The 27,506-nt window shown below is 41.8% G+C and overlaps 1 protein-coding gene across 1 annotated transcript; it reads left to right on the top strand.

Moving 5' to 3' along the window:
- septin8a (septin 8a) lies at window positions 1–27,084 on the top strand. The gene is made up of 10 exons (XM_053441008.1): window positions 1–154; window positions 8,459–8,573; window positions 8,791–8,986; window positions 11,352–11,538; window positions 16,834–16,995; window positions 18,278–18,374; window positions 23,237–23,405; window positions 23,533–23,665; window positions 24,282–24,451; window positions 26,106–27,084. Exons 1-10 carry the CDS (start codon window positions 125–127, stop codon window positions 26,107–26,109), a joined length of 1,263 nt encoding a protein of 420 aa, XP_053296983.1. The 5' UTR covers window positions 1–124; the 3' UTR covers window positions 26,110–27,084.
- Window positions 27,085–27,506: the final 422 nt, after the last annotated feature.

Genomic DNA, 27,506 nt, shown 5'->3' with positions numbered 1-27,506 from the left:
CAGCCGCCTCCCGCTCACTCGCTAGTTTGGCACCAGGCTAGCACCAGGCTAGCACGGAGAGTCAGTCGAGGGCTGCTCCCTTTCGCCTCCGCTCGGTCACACTCACCGCCGCACATTCCGCACCATGGCTGCCACGGACGTTGACGTGTTCTCGGTGAGTGGAGGCGCATTTCTCTGTTTTATTCCCTTTCCCCTGACCTGGGACACATTGGCTAAGTGCAGCCCCGGGGAGAGAGGGTTACTTCGGGTTGTGATTAGTAGAAGTGTGGGTGTTAGCCGCCGTGTAAGCTAACCGAGCCGCCTCCTTCACCCCCTGTCCGCTTTCTAGACCCCGACGTGGGGCTCAGTCGAGGCGGTGGCACGGGTGACTGTCATGTCTTCTTCTCACCTCACACACAAACGAAGACAACGCTGCCATCACTGGGGCGAACAATGTGCCACGTAACGTTTATTGTCTGTTATTGGAAAATCACGTATGGCTGAATCCAGGGGGTGTAGCTGGTTGGACTGTCCACGGTGTATGTCATTTACAAGTGGCTGTAAACAACCTGGTCTCCAAACACACGTTAAAAACATCAAGTCACAACACACAGAAAACATGTGAAAATGCTATACAAACAGGAGGTAGTTGCTTTAAAGTCAGTGTTGTTCACCACAGTCCCTGTAATGGGAAGTGTCTGCAGTTTTGTTGTGTAAAAACTGCAGTATTACTTTGAATTAGTACTCAATACTGCATGATGTGCTGCCATGTGGTTTCATTTTTACTTCCTCTTCAGGGTTGTAAAATTATTTTGAACCTAGTGGATGAAATGCCATAAAACAGGAGATAGTGGTTGTAAAGTCAATGCCCTGTACTCCTGATACAACTGTACCTACTGTATGTATTTACCTGAGTTTTCTAGTGTAGAACTGCTATATTATTTTGAGGGTGAGTCTATAGCACTTAAAACTATATCATGCCATAGTTAGTAATTTATTTCGTTTTAACTTCCTCTTCAGGAGGGCAAACTTATTTCTAGCTTAGTTGTTAAGATGCTATAAAACAGGAAATGGTTGTTATAAAGTCCTTCTTCTATACCACTGAGGCAATTGTACTTATTTTATGTATCTGAGTGTTCTAGTGTAGAACTGCCTAATTATTAGGTGTTAATCTACAGCGCTTAATACTTTATCATGTCCTAGCTGATGTTTAGCTGCAAAATTAAACGTTTCTTCATTTTTAACTTCTTTTCTCACATATACTCCAAAGGCCATTTCCCGCCAGATGCTGAGCAGGCTCATACTTTGCTTCATTCCTCTTTGCATATCTCAGCAGTAGGTTGGGCACGGAAGTAGATGACAGTGGAATGCATGCATCCTGCATTATATTCATTGTGCCAAGCCCTGTCGTCATTCAGGTGTAACCTTATTTTTAGGCTTTATCATGGTGATGCAACAGAGGCTGAGGAAACTTGCAACAACACATGGTTGGTTAGGCAGCTCTATATGTGGAGAATTCACACAACAAAGCATGCGTTATGGAGAACTCAACATTATAGTGACGAGGCGAATGCACAGGGGGAGATTTCAAAAGGGTGATTAACTTTTTGGCAGATGCCTGAGGAGATACTTGTGGTGTGGAATTGGACAGTAAGCAGCACTGAGCTGCAGGGATAAAGAGATTAAGAACACACTCCGGGCAACTCCTTCCATTTATTGGTGCAACTCAATGCCTACAAAGAAAAAGGCGGAAGAGAGGATCCCAAATAAAAAGAGGATCCAGAGAAAGACATTGCACAGTTGACGTTTAGGAACCTGTCCAAGAAGGAGTTCGGGTTTTGGCGGAAGACATTGCGGTTTCTGCGACTTCTTAACTGTCTCTTTTGGGAGAGGGGAAATTGGAGAGCTGATTAATGAGAAAAATGCTGAGAATGCAGTGAAACAGGCCAGTCCTAGGAACAGCATAGTTGCCTGACAGTCTGACTTCCTGTCTAACTTTCGGAACTAAGTGAGACCATATTGAACAAACTCACATGTGTGCCCGGCAGTTTGTGTACAGGGCACGCTGTTAATTATGTGCAGCTATTGATAGGGATGTGTGGTTGGTTGCGTTGTTGGCCCACATCAATCCCGTCCTATGGAGGCTGTAGCTTCGGGATTACTTTCTAGGCCAGAGCTGCATGAGGTGATCAATGTAGCTAACAACTTCTATTGTTTTTTTTTTCAGCCGCTGATTGCATTCGAGTGTGTAGCATAAAGAGGATGCTATATGTGTCGGTGGTTACGTAATGAAATGGCCGCCAACGTATTCATGTACACTGCTTGCTGACCCTGAATGGTATCGTCTCTCCTGTGAGGCCCGCTTGCATACAATTAAATTAGCTTCACAAAGTGCCTCAGGGCAGAAGATGTGGACTGACAAATTGTGGGGGAAGGCTTGTACTTTTTAAAACAGTTGATTTTCTTGTTTGTGCTGTCTTGTTCACTTGTGAATTCCTGATTTACATATGTTCTCCGGCTACATTTATTTACAGAGTAGCTAGAATCAGTCTACAATGAATTTTTAAACAAATCAGAGGACCTAAAACACTGTACGCTTAACCGGAAACCCTAGATACTGCTTTCCCCATCTGTTTGTTGATCAGGTCAGGTTGTAGGTCTGGTTTAATGACTGTTTGCTGTCATTAGTGTTGTCAGCTGTACATAGAACGTGCAGGCCAAAATTGCCTAGAGGCGAGTTTGTGAAATCCAGTGTTATAGATGAATAATGACAGCCCAGCTGCAGCCTGTGGTGATGAGTCAATATCCATGTATAGAATAGGTTCAAGTTTTTTCCCCCTCAAAGACCAGTACAGAGCTCAAAATCGTGAAGCTCTAAAATGGTTTTCAGAATAATCTCCGCCAAAGCTGAAGGGAGATTTTGAGGCTGAACTATTAGTTGTTGTAAAACCACCAGTGCTTCCTTTTAGGTATCATAAAAGGAGTCACAGGTTTGATCCTGGTAGCACCCAGTGAATCCATCAGCAGTCCTGTGGCTTGTTAAAACTATGGGGTTACAGCTCAAAGGCTTTTATTCTTATGTGTTATTCGGCTTAAATGGGATGTAGACGTGTTTTTCATCAGTGTGGTCACTAAAAAACTGCAGTTATTAACATTTGTTTCCGTTTCGTGGCTATTTATGTGCTGAATTAAGCAACTTGCACAAGTCATGAATTTGAATGTCAGTCTTGGCTCATTCGCCTGACATGGCTGAGTCAGCACCAGCAGAGTGGACAAAGACTTAAAACTGATAGAAAGTAAAACATTTTAAACCTTACAATAGTGAGTGTAAGGCAAATTCTGTTGGGTTGTGATTTCTGTAAACTTAAAAGCCAGAAAAAGACCCCCAAAAAATGCATGAGGTTATTTTCATGAGTCAAAACTATTTGCAACACACCGATATGCCAGATTTCTGTTTGCATCCTTTGTGACACAAACACCTCACAGCGACTCACATACGATTCTTAAATTACTAACTTCAGGCACGCTCTACTAGGATTCACATTTTTGTGCACTCTATGATTAAATCAACTTCACCTCTCCTTAGTATTGTGCGCAGCTCGTCTAGATCCTGAATCAGGAATGCTTTTCATCTGACTCTGCATGTATAAAAGCTTAACATACACATGAGGGGAAATAGCTGGCAAATGTTGGTCTGTGTCCGTTCAGTGAAAGTAAGGAAACTGCATATTTTTTAAAGGCCCTGTAAAGTATGCTGTACATCTGTCCCATAAAATGGATCCCGTCTCGACTCCCTTCGCTCTCACTCAGTCTTCCCAGATGGGCCCTCGGTAGATGAGTAAACAAAGCTGAGCAGGTCATTGCAATTGTTGTTCACGAGTGTACTGATTAGACAATAATCAGATAAAAACTTGTTTGTCGATATGTGCGTGCGGATTCCTTGTCCTTGCGTCCTCCGCATCCCAACCGTCGACATTTTTACCATTACTACATCACCATCGGCACAAGTAGCAGCAGGAGAATGGCTACAGCAGCACATGAGGGCAAAATCTGTAGGTGTGGTTTGAAATACTGGTTGGTGGCATAAGAAAGGGCTGTAAAAATATTATAGAGGACGTCAAGCTACACTTTCATAAGTGTACGTGACAGCCTTTGGACAGGAAGCACCATCACAAGCCACCTCGCTCAAAGTGTACTGCTGGTACATGTGGCTTTATCACTGAGGTTACTGTGATGTGGTGTCCGCCCCTCACAGACAACCAACATCTGCTTGTGACACAAAATAAAGCTTATTTTGCCTACAGCAAGTAACTCACGGCTCAGTTCCCCAGTTTTTACTCATCCTTTAACTTGGCTTGAGGTGCATTTTGTATACAGGTCTCTGTTTTAATTTCCGTTTCTACTGTCCAGTCACGCCACAGGCAATTCAGTTTTGCTACCGTCCAGTATTGGAGTGTCAAGTTTTTTTTAAACGACTAGTCGGATCGAGGTTAAAGCTACTGGAACTCAAATCAAGATAAGGACGTCTCTGTAGAGATGCAACAATTATTTCCAGAGCAGCTTGATTTTCACACAACTCCGTCCAATAGCGACTGAACAATACATGTCAGTCTCCAAAAAAAACACTTCCTCCTACACCGAGTTACCACATTCATAAATATGCGTCAGAACGTGTACAATAAATATGTATGTCTTATATATAATACATATAAATATAGTATTTAAGAGGTGGAAAACATCCAGTTAATTGATCTGAGGAAAAAAATACCTTACATTTGATCTTGCCTGAATGTGAAACAACATTTAAGGTAAACCAAAGTGCACCTCAATATCCTGTAAATATGTAAAACCCTTTTCAAAGACCCCTCCCCCTCTGTTTATCCCCCCCCCCCCCACCCAAAACAAATACACACACACACAAGCATCAACGGCAGCGGTGTGTGTCGAAGTCTGTCAGGTTGTTCCTGTCCGTCCAGTGGAGGCTCACTGAGGCCGACACGAGGTGCAAACACAGGTCAGACACCAGTCAGGTGGGAGCACGCCAGAAGGCGGAAGATAAGCTGAGGGGGTGATGGACAGAATAACAGCGGCGTCTGGTGAAAGATGGAACAACTGATTTGGAGGATTTTTCGGGTCGCATCAGGGCTGCTCACAGAAAAGGTTTCTCTTAGTGGAGTTATCTTTGTTTTGTCCTCGGTTCTGTCAGGTTGAGTCTGTGTCACATGCTGTATTTATTTAACCTTCTGGGAAGTTGTTGTCACAGTTGGCTGCCTTGTGAGCATAGTCGAAGGTTGAGATGATTCAGTTTATTGTTTTGACTCGTAATTCCAACGGCCGATTAGTGCTGAAGACAATTCAGCGAGAGGCCTGATTAGCAGTGGAGTAAACTGCAAATGAAATGAAAGTGCTTATTCAGCATGGTTTTCATGGTGGCAGTTTGCAGACATGTTCAACACAGGCTAAAATACAAGCTACAGTTGTAGCCTTTAACATAAATCATTGTAAAATGTGTCTTTACTGACTGGAGGCGGATGCAAGTCATTTTCTAAGCAAAATGAAAATGGGACCGGATATATTTGACTATCCATTGACATTTTAAAGGCTAAACAATTTATGATTTAATTGGAAACACGGTGGAAAATCAATCCCTAATGAAAATAATCATTATTATTTAGCTTCTCACACTAGAGCCCCTTTTCTCCAATGGTAAAAAAATCAACCAACACCCAATAACATCTGGCTTTTGTCTGCAATGGGAATACATACAATTGGCGTTCACTCCTCGGTCAAATGACACAGGTTTTAAAGTTATGGAAACACAACACCTTGGGAAGCGCACAAATTTCTTTCCCTTCTTTATTTTGGCAGTCTAGACGCTGATGCTGCACCTTTTCCAGTGCAACATTAAGACACACATTTAACTTTCGGGTTCTGCTGCATATATAGCCACAAACGTTTGTGTACTTATGTTTTTTTTTAAACATCTTAGGAAGAACATGCAACTGGGAATTTTCTGGCAAGAGCAATATTTCAAATGCAGTTGGGGAAAAACCTCAAACTCCTCTACTGGCAATGGGAAGGGATTAAATGTGTACCTGCTAATTTAAGGTGTAAAAGCGAATATTTATTTTATTATTCACACATATGCATTTCTTTGGTTACAGGCCCACATGAGTCAAGCCTCATTTCTTTCAGCGCAGCCATTTCCTGTTGGCCTGGTGATACGGTGGCCTGGGGACTGTGTTCCTTCTTGACCCAGGAGCAGTTACTCACAAGCTTTTCATTCCTGTCATAATTCCTGCTGCGGCTCTTCTACTCTCTGGAGTAGCCTGCGTAGATGGGAGAACAGATTAGTCACAGTTTTCTTAATTGCTCTTGTTGGTTGGTTATATCCCATTTTTTGCTGATTGGTGTAAAGGTATTAGGAACTAGGAAAGGCATCATTGTTAGTGTTGTTTAAATCCAGATGGTTATGAGCAGAATGGAAGTCACAGCCGGGGGAATAAATCACTTACTGCAGTTCTTCTGTCTGATCCCTAAAAGATAACACTGATTGTCACGTCTACATTCTCTTATGTAACCCTCAGTCACAGATACAGTCATCAGCCTCTCGCATACTTTTACACAAAGATCATGTGCTAATGACAGGGAGGTCAACCCACAGCTCTCTCACGAATGAGAATATTTGGCATTTTTCTGAATCTGATTGATTTATCAGACTTAAAAATACTCACAATTTCTGGAAAGTGTCTGGACTTCATGTCTGAACGCTGCTTATCAAATAAGCTTGCCCCGGATGACATTGTCTTCAAGGGCAAGCTCACCTTTCTCTAAAGGCCTTAACAGTTTTTAGTGTGTACCATGAGCTTTCAGAAGTGATCTTATGACCTCACATGTAAACTCCCAAACTTGGAGCGTGGGATCAAAACTTTTCCCACTTCCACAGACTATGCAGCTGCCACATGTGAAACCGGACATGAAAAACCAGATAAAATGAGCATGCAGGTCTTTATTTATCCTCTCCTTGATAAAACAAAAAAAGGCAAATACAAATTATCAGCTTCTCAGATTTTAAACACTTCTCAGCAATCTCCAGTCATTGCACCGGTGTCCTTGCAGGCCCGACACCATGGGCCACGCCCTCCCCCTTCAGCAATCCAACCAGATATTGATATCTAGATTGCTATGAATTTATATTTCTTCATTTTGCTTGATGTTTTACAAACCGTGACACATTTAATAACATTCCCGGCAGATTTACAGCTTGTATAGATTTTTTTTTTATTGAATGCTTGTGCTAACGTAATGTAAGAAACTCCCAGTGCTGCAGCTCAGCTCAGTTTTGCTTAGCTCAGCTCACATCCGATTACTTCAGCTGTGTTCGCTGACACATTAAGCTCGTTCCCTTTTTATATCTCATAATTACACACGTGTCAGTGTGTTTTTATGTACATATATATATAAATATATAGTGCTCATCCTGTATTGTACACCTCAGTTAGGTTTATAACTCATCTGCAGTAAACGCAGAGCCGGCCTCCCCCTCTCGGCTCAGCACAGCCAGGCTGCGTTCAGCTGAGCCCTGCTCTCTGGCTGCCTGCGCTCGGTGACATCAGCCTCTAAATATGCAGTCCGTCGTGGCTGAGCCAGACGAGCTCGGGTGGCCCCATTCATCTCAAGGTGCCGTCTGCCTCCCCTCCTCTACAGTTCTCACACACGCGCTCCCCCTGCTCAGCGGCTGTCTGGGCCTCAGTCAAGGTGGGACAGATAAGGGAGATCAGAGGTGAAACGCTTACAATCCAAAAGTGTCTGTCTGTTGATCTTCGATTTGTTGTACATCAGAGTCTTTGAGGCTGAATCTCCAGGCCGCTCCTCCCCTCATGCAGATTGATTAGAAAAGTGTTTGTGCACGTTATGTGCAATAATCCACAATAGCTGTGGTGAATGCAGATCATTTCTGACTGGTGAAGCTAGTCACACTCAGTTTGATTAGTTTATAATATGTGTTGTTACTGAGCTTTGAATTAAGATAAATGGTTTCACATCATATATGTACTTTGCTTCTACTATAGGGGTGTGTTGACCCGTCAGTGCTGAACTTAGACAAAAGTTTTTTTCTAAAGATATTCTCATTTTCCATACTCTGTATTAAATCACAGAATCAGCTCCTCTCCCCGGTTGTTTCGTTCAAAGTGTGTGGAAATGACTTTAGCGGCTCGAGCTCGTGAAGGATTATTCTTGAAGCTCATCCTCACAGCAGGCCCTGCTCACTGAACTCACTGTTAGTTGATGGATTTAACATCTGCAGAATGAACCAAGGCACTTTGATGATAATTTGCATAGGAATGTGAAGGCTTCAACCTCTGTACCACCCAACTCTTCAGACCTCTGTCTAATGTCTTCTCCTGGTGTTTTCCTCACACGCAGCCAGACCTGTGATTCTTTTTTCAATTCATTTCTTTTTGTCTGATTCTTTCAGAATGAAGAGAAGCGTAACCTGACTTTGGGCGGCCATGTTGGATTCGACAGCCTCCCTGACCAACTTGTCAGTAAATCGGTCACTCAGGGATTTTGTTTTAACATCCTCTGTGTAGGTGAGTATCAAACGGCAGCATATGTGTGACAGAATGTGTTGCAACTTCTGAACATTCCTCTACTAGTTTTTATTTTCTGACTTGATAGAAATATACAGGCCACCCAGATGTTCTCGTAAAAAGCAAAGTATGAAAGCTGATGAATTTCTCCCCTCTCTCTCTGTCTCTCCCTCTCTCTCTCCATCGGTCTCGTCTCTCTGGCTGCTGCCGCCCGCAGGGGAGACTGGTATCGGCAAGTCGACGTTAATGAACACACTTTTCAACACAATGTTTGAGAACGAAGAGGCGAGCCATTACCAGAACGGCGTGTACCTGCGGCCACGAACTTACGACCTTAAAGAAAGCAACGTCCACCTCAAACTGACGATTGTTGATAGTGTTGGCTTCGGTGATCAGATCAACAAAGAGGACAGGTGAGCACGGTGAACTGGTAATGGATGATGTTAACAGTGACGGGACGAGACAATACAAATCATCTGTGGCAGCATCAGCTCAGTTGTGATATTAATGAGAAGCTATTCCTTATTCATACACAGCCAGTCTGGAACATTTGATGATGATGACTTCGGTTCAAGTTTGAAGGCAGCTCAGTCATTGAAATAAATCAAAGAATATAATTTTGGACGATTTTAATAATATATATAATATAGATGTCTTAAAAAGCCTTAAATAAATTTGACCCACTTTTATGCCGAACTCAGATGTTTCCTGACCTGCCGATCACCAAAAAAACTTGGTGCGTCCACCCAATACTGTCATTTATTGCATCAGGACTGTTTTGATATATTCTGATAAAAAATACTTATTTTGTCCAATTGTGCAAATACTCAGAGCACAGGTTTTGCCGTCTCTCTTGATCAAACTTTCCTTTTAGCAGTGGCAAGATGACAGTTTCATAGTTCTGCCTAAATTAGATCCAAGGGAGGAATATTTGAGAAACGGATAAAGACTAACATCAGTCCAGAATCCTGTACATTTTTCTTTTCTCAGTAGGATGAAAATAGGAAGAAGTGCAGCAGCACTAAAGAGGAAATAGATATTTTTTTTTCCTAATCTAACATTCAGCTGTGGAATGGCTCATTCTTGTTGTGACCTATCCAGCAAGCAGCACTCTCACGCCCTTTGGTAGCAGCTTTCTCTGCTGGCCACATAAACTGTACATGCACACATAGAGAGCTCCCAAAGGTCAGAGCTGGTGCATTCCACAGAGAAGATTGAAGATGCATGCGATGGGAGTGAACAGACGACTGTAAACATGGTTCTGGCTGAGGAAACAGAATTAATGTTTACTTGAATCTCACTCTGAGCTGAATAGAACATGGAACAAGTTTACCAAGACGGTTGGTTGTTAATTTAGGGGATGGTCATTAAACCAGATTGTTTTTAACAAGACAACAAGCCTAGAGATCTTATACGTAAGCAATAATTTTGGTTTACTGTTGTCACTTGTTTATAAATCAAAGATCTAATTCAAGTCCATAACTCTAAGTTTGACACAATGAACTCTGTAATTATCGATGTTATTTTCTTTTTCTGGTGTTTACATTGTTACAGATTAGACAAAGAAACCACTCTACACTGTAGAAATGTGAATGCAGAGGTGACACCAGCTGGAATCAATGAAACTGAGGTATTTGTGTAGTGGCCAAGCATAGCAACGTAATGGAGACTGATCAATTTATCAGTTGGCTGAAAAATATGAGCATATCAGGGTTTATGTTTGCCAATATGCAAGCTTTTATTTTCTAATGTACTTCCAAGTACTATATGTGAGGTTGCATGATTGTTTTCTTTTTTATTTATACTAATTTATAATTGAGTTTATAGTTAAACTTTAAAATATCCCTTATACTGGTATTGGCTCCTAATAATCTTTAACGGTCGGGCTCTACAACATAATGAATCCACATCTGTGCCGGAACTGGACCAGCGTCTGTTGGAAACATCTTTTCGATGTTGGGCTGCTTGATTCGTGGAGAGTAAATAAGTTTATTGAACATCTCCAACAAAGATTATTCCGACCGCAGAGATACATTTTCTGAAAATGCCATGTGGTGTAGTGAGAACCAAACTGTGACTGTGATTTGTATCTATAGTGACAAACAATCAATTCACTTGAAAGAGATTTGCATTCGTGCAGCAATGATGCAGTTTATTAAATATGTGGCAAATTTTTTAAGGGTCGTTAAATCCCCTTTAATGTGTCTGAACTAAAGTAAATCAACTATAGCTGCAGATTTCTTCAAACAAGCCTAATGTGAATGTAATCTGAAACATCTTTCGAGCTGTCTCACGATCCTTCCAGTTAGACTGCGGCCTCTTGTGCTGTTGAAATATATGAAATCAACTCACAGGGACAAACTGTGCTGCTGCACTAGCGAGCATACTACATAATACGAAAATATTACATAACTGTGATATTTTCAGATTGCCTTTTCTTAATTTTCAATGATGTACTGTGGATACTGTGGAGCCCACAGGTCATCACAGTGCTGTGAGAGTGGACAGGATGTTTTGCGGCCTCTGTGATTTGTTTCATCCAGACTCTCATTCGCTGGACATAAATTTCATGCAGCATTAAGCTTTACAACTCTAAGCTGAAATCTTGGCATAGAATCAGATCACACAGTTTCTGCAAACATAACTGTCTCCAGTTCATTTCCCCAGTGACGAGTCCATATTCTTACCAAAGCATAATCAAGAGGACAGATACAGTCTTTTGTGCCTAACCAAAGTCGTAAATCCTCACAGTTTTCTCTTTGTCTTTCTTCTTCACAGCTACAAGCCCATCGTCGACTACATCGACACTCAGTTTGAAAACTATCTCCAGGAGGAGCTGAAGATCAAGCGCTCGCTGTTTAACTACCACGACACCAGGATCCACATTTGCCTTTATTTCATCGCCCCAACAGGACACTCCCTCAAGTCTCTGGACCTCGTCACTATGAAGAAACTGGACAGCAAGGTACACAAAACCGACACACAAACACACACCCATATATTTGTGCTATGTGCTAATCTCTTCCCCTTTGGCAAAAAGCACACTCCCATTCATTTCCTATTATCTGTGAATAGTATCAGTGCACTGAAACCCGATCTCCCTTTTACTGTGACCAGTTTGCGCTCCACTGAGACATGGAGATCCCTGATCCCTGAGCAAGGGTGTGGACTCTGTCCCAAGAGAATAAAGCTGAAAAGTGAAAGGTTTCAGTGAACGTGCAGAGCTTCCATTTCAGCGCATAGGATTTCAAGACTAGTCACATGCCGTTCTTTGGAGTGAACTCATTTGGCCGTTTCCATGGAAAAGATTTGAACGCCAACAGTCCAGATACTTGGGAAGACCTGCTTTCCTCTGTTGAGGAGGCAGATGTGTCACATTTTTTAAAGTCTCATCCATCGAATAGAAATGCATCCTTGTTGTGCTGTGTTCCAGTTTGACATGTTTATAGGACAACACAATACTCTATACCAGTCAATACTCGCATTCTGAGTCATATGGATTTGTGACTTTTTTTGTGGCTCTTGCGTGAGTATTGCTACACAGATTATTGGCACATTAACACTGGAGGCACCATCATTGGTGTGGCCTCATTTAGACAACTGGTGGGAAAAATCTCATCACAACATCACTTGGAGCACGACAGGAAGTAGGGGGGGGGGCTCAGTGGGGAAGGACAGGGTCATGAATGAGAAGGTACGTGGATTTTAAAGTCTAAGCTGCAGCCATTTCATATCTTGATTTTGTGGGAAAAAACTGTGATAGTTGTTTGCTGAGGCTTCTCTTGAATTTTTCTATTAAAGGTTGAGTTCCGCTACCCATCGTATTTCTTTACTGTCAGATATTTTTATTCCCCTTTACGACACACTTGAATAAGTTCTACCTGTTGACATTTTGTTCAAATATTTTTCGAGAACTGCTCAGTGCCATAAACACAGCTAAAAGCATTTAGAGTGTTTTTTTATCCTCGATCATGGTGTCAAAGTGTGGGCAGTGTGGAAAACACGTGTTCCCAAAGCGTAGAGGAGAATGAGTAAAAAGACAGAGCCAGATAAGTGAAGATTGGGGTTTGACTTTAGGCCATAATGAGAGAAGAAATGTGTGGAACAGGATTTTTGGAGACATTTTAGCCTTAATCTACTTCTACCAACATGTCAAGAGAGGAAACTGCATGAAAAGAATAAAGTAGCATCTATCTCCTTTTTGCTCCATCCTCAAAATATCCGTGACCAAGCGAGTGCTCTGTGACGCTGACTAAAGCTAGATCATTGCCCGAGTTTTGTTTTCCCATGGGCCATTGCGCTTTCAAAATAGATTTGTGCCAACGTTTTGCATTTAACTGCCAAGTTAACATTTGTTGCCAGATTTCCAGACTTTCTCTGACTCCCTCAGTGACTTTAAAAAAAAAAAGAATTACCCAGCAACAGATTTATCGACTTCTTTCTGGAGACAGTCCCCAGTGCTGCCCTGCGAGTGAGAATCGGACCTTTCTCCACGTCTATTCATTTCAGCGATTGGCACAGAGGCAGAGTTTGTTGCCCAGTCTGAGGCTGTGCGCTGTGTGAGAGACAAAGGTTCACACACACACCGCATCCCTGAACTTTTTTAGACATCACCCGGAGGAGTCTTGTGTGTTTGTGTGTGTGTGAACGCACATGTCACATGAATTTTACATCAAACTGACTTTACCCTGTCGGCTCCATAGCCGAGAATGTGCAAACAAATAAAGCAGTGGAACCGGCTGACACGAGACAGAATGCAATTATTTTTGCAATGATGACATGGAAATGCTAATTCGTTTATTGCAGTTCTACAGCAGCTACATTTTCACCTTGTTGCCTTTGTATGTTCTTTGTGCATAAGCTTGTTTACATCGGGCCATTAAACTGTTCCACCGATCACTATTCAAATTTAAATACATCGGTCAAATAGATTTACCGCTCCATCACTCTTACGATTTTGCGTTCTGCCTCCACAGTCCTTCAGTGTATCCATACGGTACATCCACTGATAGCCCTGCTGAAGGAAGGACAGAGTGGCAGCTTCAGGCCTGTGTGTGAGTCTGTTGATGCAATGATAATAAATCCAGAACAAAGCAGATGGTCAAGCTTGTGATGGAAACCTGCTGGCTTACCTCTGCCAACTGTCGACGCACGGCTGCACATCTCAGCCACATGTCTCCTGAAACTCTTCAAAAGAGTGACCCCGGCTACCTCAGTCAACTCACTCCGAAGGGACACTTTGTAGTTTTATTAGCAATCCCGGAACATTTTTAATTTGTTTATAATGTTTTAACGCGCAAATTCTTTATAATAATCGTAAAAATGCTGAAGTTAATACCTGACCATTTTGACTAATCCAGACATATGACAAGAAAAACTCAGCATTTCTTAATCATCCCAATAAGAAGACCTGACTTGCGTTCTGACGTGAGAGGAAAACCTACACAAACCCCAAAGATGGGTCTGAGATCCAAATTCAGGACACTTCTTGCTGTGAGGTGACAGCGCTGACCACGGAGCCTCCGTGCCGTCACCACCAGCCAACAGAGCGATCAAAACCTGCCACCGGGTGTTTGCCAACTGGCTCCTGACACCATCCAAACCAACACAACACACAGGGCCAACTCTCTGAACCCTCTGCTTTGAACCGAGTCATGGTAGCTTTCCTGAGCCAAAATGTATTATTTTTATCTCTTTTTATATGAGCCACAGAAGAAGCAGTAAACACGTGTTTATTAACGTAGAGCAGCTTACCTGTTATACCCTGCACTAATATGAGTGGGAGCAAAGCAGCTTACCGCAGCTAAATGCCCGATGAACCCAACTCCAGTGTGACTATTAAAAATTCCCTGTGTTTTACAGTTGCACAGCATCAGAAATTGTTGATAGTTTAAAGAACCAGAAGGCACCTCAGTCCAAAGTGATTTACAGCGTTGTGCAACAATGGACCCAGTTCTTAGCCTGAGTGGGTGGCCACAGTGTGGACATCACTCTGACCTCAGTGACTCTGTCCCAGCACATCTTTCCACAGTGTGCAACACGACCAGTGTTTTGTCTGAAACCAGGCCAGTGTTGAGTGACCACAATGTGGATGTGACAATATTTTGTTAAACTGGCTCGGTGAGGTTTATGCACTGGTCTCTCTTCCAGATAGAATAAATGTTTTGAATGCAATAAATCCTGAAAGCCACTCATCACATTATTTCTGTATGTGGCTTTTTGATGGCTAGAGGTAGACACAAGAAAATTCCTAGTTTGCCCATATATGTGTTGCTTCGGCAAGTTATTAAACATTCAGTCATCAAACTTGTTTTATGTAAATGACCCGATTCACTGTTGAGTCTGTGATGTGTTTGCAAAAGTTAAAAGTAAGTTTCTATATTCACAGACCCTAAACTTACATCTGTAGATATAGAACTGAGAAAATCATCAAAGCAAAAGAAATAGGATTGATGCCAAAAATATTTCTGTGGATCAATTAATCTGCTAATTGTGTCAGCACTAAAATGAATGATAACAGTGGAGATTAGAGCCCAAACACTGGTCCCAATAATCAGATTATTTCCATGAGTCATTTTAAGACTGTCTTGGCTGTCCAGTCAGTGGAAGCATTACTGTGGGTGAATATTAGCATCAATCTGGACACTACAGATAAACGAACAGATTGCCCTGTCACAGGAAAAGCAGAGGAAGCCGACCAGAAACCGTTTTCCCCTCAGACTGAAGATTTTTTTGTCGAGGCTAGACAATAGTGTTTTTCTGGTTAACGGGGATACAAATCAATACTCTCTACAGAGGATGGTGGCAGGGCCGGCTGAGCGACTGTGGTTTGTGGTGAATTAAGACAGGAAGAGAAATAACAGTTTGAAGGAGGAGTCCTTTGTTTTGAATTAAGAAGAGAGGATTCAGTTTGTAAATTCCATTTGACAAAGAGGAATGATATTTCCTACTACTACTATGGGAAACATAATGTAATGAAACAGACTGAATATGCCTTAAGTTACACACAGCTAGCTGTCTGTAACACAACACTGTATTTGGTGTTTACATCCCCTGTTGCCTCCAGATTATGGGAAATGTAGTTCAAATAAGAAGAACATGCTTATTCCCCATATTAAAGTAAGGAAAAGACTAATAAACAAAGTTTTTTTTAAATGTTTTTTAACATATTTTTAACATTACTAAAGCTCAGGATATAAAGACATGTTTCTTGTATCCCTGGAAAACTGACGTTTTACTCAGTGTGTTAATAAAAGATAAAAAAGATTTTTTTATTTTTCTAGTGATTATCTTACATGTGAACTATTTTGATGTGGTCACAGCTGCATGACTGGCTCAGAACAAACACTGAGTACTATTTAGGAATACTCTTAGGCCAGCTGGGAAAATCCCGGTTATGGGAAATCAGCCAATATCAGGAACCCGTCCCTCCAAAGACAGTTTTACTCAGCACTGAATTAAAGCAATTAATGAAGTTGTTTTATTTAATAAGGGTTACAACGTGATACAAGCTGACCTGCTGTAAATTAATGATCCAAATAAGTATGATGAGCTTGTAATTTGACTTGTAACAAGCACTGGCTCCTGCTCTGGGAGGCACAGTATGGAATTGATGAGGGAATCTGCAGGAACTCCCCCCCCACCCCCCCCACCCCCCCACCCCCCTGGTTAGAGATGTGGGTAATGCAGCCACACAGAGGAATGCAGACACACTGTGTTTGTTTCTGCACATCTGCGGCTGATTGGACATGGTGCCTCGTTTGTTTTCATAATCACTGTTTGTTTATTTTATCTATTGGGGATTTGACTGAGCTTATTTTTGCTGTATAGTTCAGCTGCATATGATCTCATTCATCCTCAGACATGTTTGGTTTGCTTTTTTTGACGAGGTTGTCATTCAGCTTTTTCTTACAGTGTTTACTTAAGGCCTGTACCCACTTGAAGATTTTGCTTGTGTAATCCGATTCGGTTGTTCAATATGAATTTTGTACGATTTGTTCATTTTTCTTCATGCCGACTCTGAACAATAACAATCAGACAAAAAGTCCAATTCGTAAATTAGTGAAAACTTTTGGTTGATTCTCTGTGCATCTTTGATTTAAAAGGGTTGTTTAGTCCTGTCATGAAACCAGGTTAAACCAAATAATCACATAAATATAAATGTAATATGACACACAGCTGTCAATTAAAAATGCATTATACTCTGTTGTTTGACTCGGAGGCCGCTCTTTACTCTATATTCTTCTCGTCCTCTCCTCAGGTCAGCATCATTCCCATCATTGCCAAAGCGGACACAATCTCCAAGAGTGAGCTCCATAAATTCAAGATAAAGATCATGAGTGAGCTGGTGAGCAACGGCGTCCAGATTTACCAGTTCCCAACAGACGACGAAACCGTGAGTGAGATCAACGCCTCCATGAACGTAAGTAAACCAGAAACACTCCCAAAAAGGTCTCATGCACTTTTTTTAATAGATTGAACACACCAGCATATGTTCACAAATAAAACAATTGGATTTTTACACCTTTTACATTTGTCTCAAAATTGTTCTGTTAAAGAGGATTCAGCTTTAAGACTTGCACCCTCATGTCTTAGGCATCACATGTGTTACACATCTGGTGATGGCAGTATGTGCTCAGGCTGTTTTATTGGCTTTTAAAATATGTGCTCAACTGTAGTGTTACTCTTATCACGACACTGAAATCCCACAAAGTTTGTGACTACGTGCATGGTAAAAAACACTAAAAATATTTCCAAATAGCTGTTCCTGGGCATGTGCTTGAACATACAGTATACATAGAATTTATAAATAGCTAAAAACTGCTCAACTGCACCAATTACCCAATTTTCCATAGTAAAATAATTTATGAATTTGGTGGCACACATTCCTTCCTCCAACTGGGTTATTGTTTTCATTTACACACTTTACAATGTCAAACGAAGTCAGAAACTGAGTAAATATATAATTGAACATAAACTAATGACCTTTTCTCAGGTAGCTAGTACAAAATAGGTTGTGTGTGAAGTGACTGTTTGAACAGACCCCTATACAGTTAATTCTCTTGTGTATAAATAATACTGCATGGAAATAAATGTGGTGCTGGTTCTCCCGGGCACAGAGCTTGTACACTGTCCCCATCTATTCATAGCTGGTTGCATCAACGCCCACACTCCACCAGCTTGTTCCTCTGAGCTGCAACCGGCCAGCTGGTTTCAACTCACCGCCTAATTTTTGAGGTTGCTATTGGGCATGTTTCCCCCTCTGATGCCAACATGTCAAACCCAACGGGTTTAGAGCTAAAAGAAAGTGTGTGTGTGTGAGTGTGTGTGTTTAATCACTGCAACAAAATAGCCCCTTACCACCTCCACTGAGCCTCAGCTCGTGTGCCAACGTGGTGTCAAGTCGCTCTGGTGTGGTCTGGTTGTGAAAGATAAGAGAGGGGACGGCCACAGTGAAAAGACCCCTCCACTTTCATTAATCCCCTCTGTTGAATTATTAGTGCTGCGCAGCAACATGCCAACATGTGTCCAGTGAAATCTGTGCTGTTAAGACTTTGAACACCTGCATGAAGCAACAAGGGGGAAACATCTCAGAGGAAGTGTAACCCCAGAAGACAAATAGCCAGGAATCCGTCCCTCGTTATGCTTGCAGTTACCCCTGTGACCTCTTGACCTTTCTAACACACACCTTTTTTCCTGTGCAGGCCCATCTGCCGTTCGCTGTGGTGGGCAGCTTGGAAGAGGTCAAAGTGGGGAACAAAACAGTGAGGGCCAGACAGTACCCCTGGGGTGTTGTGCAAGGTGAGAAGCATTTAAGAGCAAGGTATTCGTGCTGTGTGTGTGTGTGGGTGTTTCTCAAGCAAACGCAACACGGAGGGGACGGCTGGCGTTTAACTCCTTTCTCTCCAGACCGCTACAGAGAGAGGCCACACTGTGACGTTGGCACTTGTGTGGTGTGATGATAGACACAAGTCAGAGGGTGGAAGTGTGGAAGTGTGGAAGTGTGCTGTTTTCATCGTACCACTGATTCATTAGCATCCGAGGAAGTGCTGCAATGATAATGCCATTCATCGATTTGTCAAATAACAGAACCTTAAAAAAAATACCATAGCAAAAGTTCACTCTCTTCAGTTTCTTATAAATATTGTAAATATCTGATAATCAGTAAGTTAGTAGGTGTTGGTGGGTTTATTCACCAGTGGAAATGGTCTATAGGAACACATGCAAGATAATGGGCAAACTGGAACGTTTTCATTTTACACAAAATTAAATCCTGCACTTCAGTCAAGATGATGCAGGATCTATTATTGCACCACTTTCTGGTTGTTAGCTGAACGTTCAAACCTCCTAATCAGTATCCATGGTGAGGGATGTTTCCTGCTCTTTTCAGAGGGACGAGTGCGTCCCACCATTTTCCTGTTTATTTATACCCTCCCTCTCAGTGTGCAGTGCCCTGCACAGCTGTGATTGTGACTTCATGAGGAGTGACACTGTGAGATGAAGGGCGAGCGAGTGGGGAGGGTTTTGGCAAATCGCGTGCGTGCGTGCGTGCGTGCGTGCGTGCGTGCGTGCGTGTGTGTGTGTGTGTGTGTGATGCCCATGGTGATGAATATCTTTCTTTGCATGCATGTAAAAACTTTAGCCTTCCCCTCGTTTGTACATTGTCCCTGGAGACGTCACCTTTAGTGTCAGGGACCTTTGTTTCCCACAGCTCATTCCTCTGTGTTTGTCATCGAGGGTAAACAGCTTAATTTAATAACATCAGGCAGAGTTGTGCTGTGAGAATATTACTGCTCAGAGGGGAGTTATTCTCTCTCTCATTCCCTCCGACCATCCCTCCCTCCGCTCCACTCTTCTGTTTACTGCCCTCACACTCTTCCTTTTCTCTCTCTCTCCATTACCCACTGACAACGCTCATTCTTCATCCCTCGGAAGACACATGGTTATTTATAAAGCCTACTGCATGTCCCTTGGGGTCAAGTCCAGTCCTGTTTAGCTGAAAACCCTTTTTAGCTCAGTAAACTTTGTGAAACCTGATGATATTTAAAATTTACACATCAGATTTTCATGAAAAGCTAAGTTTGTGTACTAAAAGTATTTTTCTGATAGTCAGTCACTGAGGCTGTGTGATGAAGCTGCTCCATGTGCATCTTAAGATTTAAGGCTTAGTTTCATTATTGTCTCCATCTTCTCGTCCTCTCACCCTCGCACATCTCTGTCTGACAACAGAAATGAGATCTAATGGGATGTAACACTCGGACACTACTTTGCTGTCTAGCTAATAGTCGGATAGACATGCAAACCGATGGCTCACCATACATGCACTGCAGTTTGTCATGAGGGCAGGGGCCGAGGAGGACAGAAGGGTCTGTGTTTCACGACACTCGGCCGACTGAAAGGAGGGTCTGTGTCCGTACAAACAGTTGGTAGATGCCAGATGTCATGGAGATGGGTTATGGTAACATCTTAAAGAGCCATGGGAAATTTCCACCGGCGTGAGAGAGGACAGAGGAAAGACTGTGTGTGTGTGTGTGTGTGTGTGTGTACGTGCGTGATTGTGTGTGAGCGTGTGTGTTATCTTTCTTTAGAATCATAGTGCTCTGTTATCTCTGAACTCCAGACATCTGTGACCTACCCGACAGTGTGTTGCTTCATCGCAAGCTACTGTGTGATATTTCTTTTGTGCATCAATAGTGTATTGTGTGTGTGTTTGCATGTTGTAACTTTTAACCATATTATGAAATTATTTAAAAAGTGCTAGTCAAACTTAAACGGGATGGAAAACGTTACAATGGGATTTATATTTGTTTTATGTGTTAATCTGAGGAAGGTTTTCATCCCCTCTTCCCTCCACACACACCTGCTCCTTCACCTCTACTGGGATGCTTCTTCTACGTCATCATTTATTTACTGTCTGTTTTCTTTGCACTTGAGCTTTTAATGATAGACCAACATTTCCACCTAAGCCAAGTGCAAAAGGTTTTACTACATGCAGTGTCATACTATATACAAATTGACGATGCAAATAAAAACCAGAAAGTGGCAACACACTTATTGATAAAGATCATGATATGGCAAATGCAGTAGATGCAAAACCCTGCCTAAAATAATGTGTTTGGTGAATTACATTTCTATTCACATGGGTCAATCAAAAATTATTTGATAATTGATTTAAGTACTAACACTTAGAATATACTTGTTTTAATTCTCTTATAAGGACAACATAATTCAATTTCTTTAAAAATAAATGATGTCATCCTCTGGTTTGGGGTGAACATATATAAATAATTATCTTAATTTTAAAGAAGTGTCTAATTAAAGATATTGAGCCTCTCTCTGACACTGGAGACTATTTATTTCTGTCAATCTTGCTGATTATATAAAGCTATCCGATACATTATAATTATTTACCACTGAGCTTAGGAGTTTGTTTTAATATTAATAATAATACATTCAGCCTTTGTAAACATAGAAGCTTTCAGTGTCCAGTGAGTAACATTTTATCTAGCTCATTTGTCTCTATTTGTCTGCAGCATGTCTCTTTAGTCAATTTGTGTGTGTGTGTGTGTTTGTGGAGCCTGTGCTCAGATGTCTTGAGGGCTCAGTGCTGCAGTCGGTCACAGGACTGGCTCTCACTCAGCTCTCAGCAGGGAAGCCACTGCAAAGAGGCCATTAGATACCAAATGAACAGGCACCGCCTGGAGCCTGGACGCTGAGGACACTTCATTTCTGTTTTTAACTCGTCGTCTTCCTCTAATGACGTGTGGTTAGTCAGCTAATTTGAATACAATTAAGAGCGAGCGATTTAAGCAGCTGTAGCGTTAAGTAGAAGAGGATGAGTCCCGTTCCTTTGCTGTTTTCATCTGAATCTAATGAAGGAAAGTTACAGCATCTGACATGTATTATGCTGCTGTGTGGTTTTGCTACCTTGCACTGCTTTAACAGCATTTTCCATCAGGAGAAGCTGAATGCCACACTAATTGGGCAGTGCCGTCAAAATTATTGCCGTCTTCACATCCTCCGAGCTCACAGCTTGTGGTGGTATTTAAACACAACACACATCCTGTCCCTCCACCGCTGAGTGGACGGCATATGTTTCAGCGCCCGAGAGACCACATGCCTCCTCTCTTCATGTGCACTTGGCCACCGCACACATCAGATCTGACACAACAGAAAATCTCTTAATAGTGTTCTCTGAGTTCTGCTTAACAGGTTGATCACATTTTCTTCCTGAAAATGGAAAATTATTTTTTCCCTTTGACATCGCTTGTCTGTTTTAACAGGCCACTCTTCTCTTGTTTTGCCAGGGTAATTTGGCCGATGTTTTGAGTTCTATGCTCCAGGTTCTTGTGGTCTTTATTTCTGCTCAATCACATCCAAGTCTTAAGAGTTTTTCTAGTTTCCATTTGGACTCTGAAGGTGATTTCAAGTCTGTAAATAAGGAAAAATAAAGCCAAGAAGGAGAAACTGGAGAACAGTGCAGAATATGAGTCAGCAGAAGTGAAATCTGGCTATTTGACTTAAATAACACTCAATTAAAGTCTTACTCCTACTTAATGAAAGTTTAACTCGTTTTGTCCTTTCACCATCTGCAATAACATTAGTGATCAGGGATATATCTATCTATTGTGGGCCGTCGGGAGACATTACACACAAATACACTGAGTGGGATTCGAGCAGCAGTGGAGTGTGTGGGGAGGAAGCTCTCAGTACTTTTCTATTTTCCTCGAGTTTGTCGAGAACCGTACGACCTGCGACAACCACTGTCAGTTATTTTAGCTACAGCAGCTCTGAAGAACATTATTTTATGTTATGGATTTTTTATCTTTTATCTTTTATCTTATTTTAACCTCGTGTTTATTTAATGCAGCTGAGAAGTACAGAAACATTAGATTTTTCAATAACAAATTCAAGGTTGTTGAACCCTACAGAAAACACATAGTGGTATGTATATCCATGCTGACTATATTTTCCCAGACTGATTCTCACTACAAGTGGCCTCAGTCCATCTTAGTCCCACATTGAACTTTGTTCTGGCCTCGAACCAAGCAAAAAAACTCTACTTTTTAATATCCGGAACAGCCCATATTGTTCTGTCAGAGTTAAGTGAGGTGACCTATGAGTAAAAAGGCTTCATCGGGATGGAAATGATGCCCCCCCCCCCCCCCCCCCCCCCCCTCCTCCTCTCCCTCGGCTGTCAGTCTGTCAGGCAGGAAACACTTAACTGCCCTTTCCTCTCCATGAATTCATTTAACTGTGAAAGTCACTCAGTCATGAAACTAAAGTTGTTAGAGTCGCTCCAGAATTAAAAGTGTAGAATATCTCAATCTGTATTAACTCCTGTTTGTTGGCAAAGGATGGTAGATCTGGTTTAATTGATATCGAATTGATTTAGTGTGTTAGATTTTCCTGGTTTGTAGAGAGACATGGAGGAAGTATGAAAGGGTGGCAGATGGAGAGTAAAGATATGGTAAAAGCAATGAAAAAGACTGCCGGGCACAGAGGGAAATGAACAAGAGAAGCAAAGACTCAGAATGTGAAACAAGACACAAGGGTATAGCTCTGACTCACTAACACAATCCAACACCATCTTTTCACGAAACAGGATTTGTCATCGTAAACAACAAAGTCACTTATTCTGGTGTCTTCCATTTCTTCTTCAGTTGAGAACGAGAGCCACTGCGACTTTGTCAAACTCCGAGAGATGCTGATCAGGGTCAACATGGAGGATCTGAGGGAGCAGACCCATGCCCGCCATTACGAGCTGTACCGGCGATGCAAGTTAGAAGAAATGGGATTCAAAGATACTGACCCCGACAGCCAGCCTTTCAGGTAGAGAGAGAGAGTTAACACATACACACACTCAATATGACACAATATCTGAACCCACAGAGATACTGTCAACAGCCGTTTCAAGACAGTACCTAATATATCCTCTCCTGTGTGTTCTTCTCTCCAGCCTGCAGGAGACGTATGAGGCGAAGAGGAAAGAGTTCTTGGGCGACTTGCAGCGCAAAGAGGAAGAAATGCGACAAATGTTCGTCAACAAAGTAAAAGAGACGGAAGCAGAGCTGAAAGAAAAGGAGAGAGATGTGAGTCCAGGGAAATGAAACCAAGGCTATGGACAGAAATATGTCATTTAAAAAAGAACACAGTTATCTCCACAACCCTGCGAATTCAGAGGCACAATACTGGTTTATTATTTTATTTATTTATTGAACCAGTTCAGCCAAATTGTATCAATAGACCCTTGATTCGGATAAAGCATTACAGGTATGTAAACACCACAAGTTCATGATAATTCAGTCCAGTCTGTCATCATATATAAAAACAATGGATGAGACTTGAGGCAAAGGGCAAAAGGAAACTACGTTAAACACATGCAAAATTATTTCAGATTGAACTAAATGATGACCTACTTTTGACTGTTTTATATTGTGAAAATGATCAATTTTCATTCATTCATAGAGTCCGTTTCATCGCAGCAAATTTGTATCTGTTATATCTGTCCATTATGTAACAAAGTGTTTTGAACAATCAGCTTGTTGTTGAATAATAACCTGATTTAATCTCCCGCTGCAGCTTGGTGTTGAGCAAACGCTTTCACCTGACACATTGATTGTTAAAAGAAACAGAATAAATATCAGTGCTGGCCATCTGTTCCCTTTATCCTCTGTCAATCATCACCTCTCGTCTCCTCCCTGTCAGCTGCATGACAAGTTCGAGCAGCTGAAGCGGATGCATCAGGAGGAGAAGAGGAAGGTGGAGGAGAAGCGGAGAGATCTGGAGGAGGAGATGAACGCCTTCAACAGGAAGAAGGTGGCAGCCGAGACACTCTCCTTATCTCAGCCACTCAAGAAAGACAAGGACAAGAAAAAGTAAGTCAGTCTCTCAGTCACCTCTTCTTCTTCCACCCATAACAGGAAGCTCCTATTTTCCAGCCCCTTCTCCTTTCTCCAACTAATCCTATTTACTTTTTAATTTGTGCCTTAAAGCCTGAAATCTTTCTCTTTTTGCTCTTTAGCTCTTTTCTAGCAGGGGGGTTTCATTCTGCTTGACACATTCAGGAGCCTTGAATCCAATGTGCTGCGCTGTTGTCTACTTATCTCCAATACACAAGCATGTCGTCCATTATAAAGGGCCTGGCATGTGCTGAGGGAACTTCCCTTTATGTCCTGCCCAGGCTCAACATTTCCTGTCCTTTCACTCTTTCCCTTCGCCTCGCTCTAATTATTCAGGACATTCAGGGAGGAGGCAGCAAACCCACTCTAAGACAATAGCGAGCTTGGCTCATAAATAGGTGATGCAGAATACAGCCTACCTTGAGTAAGGGGATGCTGATGGTCCAGGTATAAATAATACTACTACTTTAAGCTCTTACTACACATCATGTATATTTCACTGCACTGCGAACCATTCAGTACAATGTTGGATTCCCCTACCTTGCAGACAGCCACTGGTTTCTGTTCATTCACTACACTGTGACAGTTCACCTGCAGAGACGCGTGGCACATGCATTATTGAGTAACCGGTTGTAGTGAACACATCATGTGACATTTGCCTCGCTGCTTTCATTGTGTGGCGATACAGTTGACAGCAGGGATTGTCTCCAGGTGCATTCAGGGAACTGGTTCATGTGGCTGCAGTGTTTGTGAACTGGGGCTGTTTTTCCTGTAAGTTAAGAGGGCTTTACTTTTCTGTGACACCGTAGTTGTTTCTTCGCTACATAAACTTTAATGACTCTTTAGTTTCGGTTTAGGTAAATCATAATCATACAGCAAATCATAATTTAGACGGTAATATTCTTCAAGTTTTTTGTCGCTGTTTGTGTTTGTGGGAAATCGCACACAGCTGTTGTTCAGGTATTTCTTCTTATTCAGTGTAGGTTATAAATGCAGCTGGAGGAAAAACTCCTAGTCAAACAGGAAGGTGGAGAATAAACATGTAGTTGTGATGGATTGGAGACATGATCAGAGCAGGTTCTTACGTCTCTGCAGGTTGATTGTCAAACTGTGCTGTGAGGAGCTGAAGCTAATGTCCTGCCAGGGAGACTGGAAACAATCCAACATTTGCTCAACTTTAGACAATGGTCTGCAGTGAGCTGATCTGCACATGACTTCCTCATAGTCGTTAGTCTGAGGCTGAGCGTTCAAGTGAGGACACGTGGCTCCCTCTTGTGGCTGCTCTCACACTCATCTGTCATCGCGGCTGTAAGAAACACTTCCATCATTGACATTCCTTTCATTTCTTCATGCCATTCAACCGTCAATTAAACGAGAGCCAACGTGTTGATAATTTAAAATAGTGTTTATTCAGAGACAGAGAAGTGACACTTGAAAAGGGCGAGGGAGTTGAACATGTCTCCCACTGTCCTCTGCTCTTCACTAACACAAGCTGAAGCAACTTTTTCCCTTCCACACAAATTCTGTTTTTTTCTGTCGAATTTCAATGTCTTCTTAATTTACTGTTTCCATTCCCTAGTTGTTCATTCATTCAATTTATTTTTCTTTATTGTTTGTCATTGTTTTTCAGTTAATTTATGGGCGCTGTAAACCCCCCCCACACACGACCACGGATTTGTCCTCCATCACCATAGCAACGCCAACACCTGTTTATGTTTTGTTTGTTTGTTTGTTTGTTTGTTCTCTTTTTGACATTCCATCTTACATTGTGCACATGGACCAAAGACACTGAGGATGATGATGATCATGATGAAGCCACAGGGGAGAAAAGAATGAAAGATGGTGAGAGATAATCATGAAAAAAAAAAAAAGGATGTTCAGTTGCCATCAGTGGCCGTCTCATTTAGTCAGGATCTTTCATTCCGTTTGTTTTGGACACTTTTATATATATATATATATATATGCAATTTGTTTTCCTATGTTGTGATTTTCTGTTTTGTTTCGATTATTCATACAAAAACGAGAGGTTATAACCCCGTCAACCCCTTTTCAACTTTTTGGTACTACAGTGTAACACACCAGGGTCGCATATTTGAAACCGAGGCTGAATATAAAGATGGACGACGCGTCTCCACTTCCTCATGTTGCACAAAAAAATGAAGCCAAACAATCCTGGGTTCGGCGGCTGCCATCTTGTTCTTCTCACGCCAGAGTCTGTATCCAGGATGTCTCAGCTTCATCTTTGGATAGTGGGAGGAAGTGGACACATGTCGCACATCTTTGTAAACAGCTCAATGAGTATTTAAGAAAATCCTTAGGTCTGACATTTAAACTGCAGATACAATAGAGATCATTCTTTCTTTCTTAAGGTTTTTTTATCTGAATATCTCAAACTGTTTGAAAAGTTGTCCTGGTGTTTCTGTTTACCTTTTTGTTCGAGACTTTAGATTTAATGCAGGAGAATAAATCCCTGTATCCAATGAGCCCAAATAATCCATTTTAATAGCAATATAAAACCGAGTACCTGTATATTGTACAATTAACTGCATATACGTCGGTACTGACGACCTAAACCTTAGTCTTAACTCTTAATAAAAGTGTATGCAATATTCTGGTGCTGTTTCATATTAACTCATTAATGTATGTGAATATTTTGTAGAGCTTACTCAGCCTATTATGCAAAATGTACTAATTTTTGTAATATTATTGTAATGAGCAGACAAGGCTGTGTTTACATTGTCAATAAGTGATGTAACTTTATTGTAAACCACGAGTAACGCCTTGAGGTGAGTGTTGTGACAGTGGACATGCACAAGAACATGAAGCCAGTACACACACACACACACACACACACGCTCACAAACAGGATGCATGAAAACACACAAGCCTCAGCTCGCCGTAGAAGAGTTTACACTCAGATGAGAGCAGCTGTATTTACTGTCTGTCGTTGGAAATAAATGCTCCACCAGCACCTCCACCACCTCCTCCTCCTCCATCCTTCTCTGCTTTGATGTGTCTCTCTCACAACGAT

The sequence above is a fragment of the Pleuronectes platessa genome, chromosome 15 (genome assembly GCF_947347685.1).
Source record: "Pleuronectes platessa chromosome 15, fPlePla1.1, whole genome shotgun sequence".
In the NCBI taxonomy this organism is placed as follows: Eukaryota; Metazoa; Chordata; class Actinopteri; order Pleuronectiformes; family Pleuronectidae; genus Pleuronectes; species Pleuronectes platessa.
The sequence above is the reverse complement of the archived record's forward strand: the minus strand, read 5'-3'. Positions and strand labels throughout refer to the sequence as shown.

Excerpts from the sequence above, each read along its gene's own strand:
- septin8a (XM_053441008.1), top strand. The coding sequence starts at position 125 with ATGGCTGCCACGGACGTTGACGTGTTCTCG. Across the intron at positions 8,574-8,790 it reads TTTTAACATCCTCTGTGTAG|GGGAGACTGGTATCGGCAAG; the intron begins GTGAGTATCAAA and ends TGCCGCCCGCAG. Across the intron at positions 11,539-16,833 it reads TGAAGAAACTGGACAGCAAG|GTCAGCATCATTCCCATCAT; the intron begins GTACACAAAACC and ends TCCTCTCCTCAG.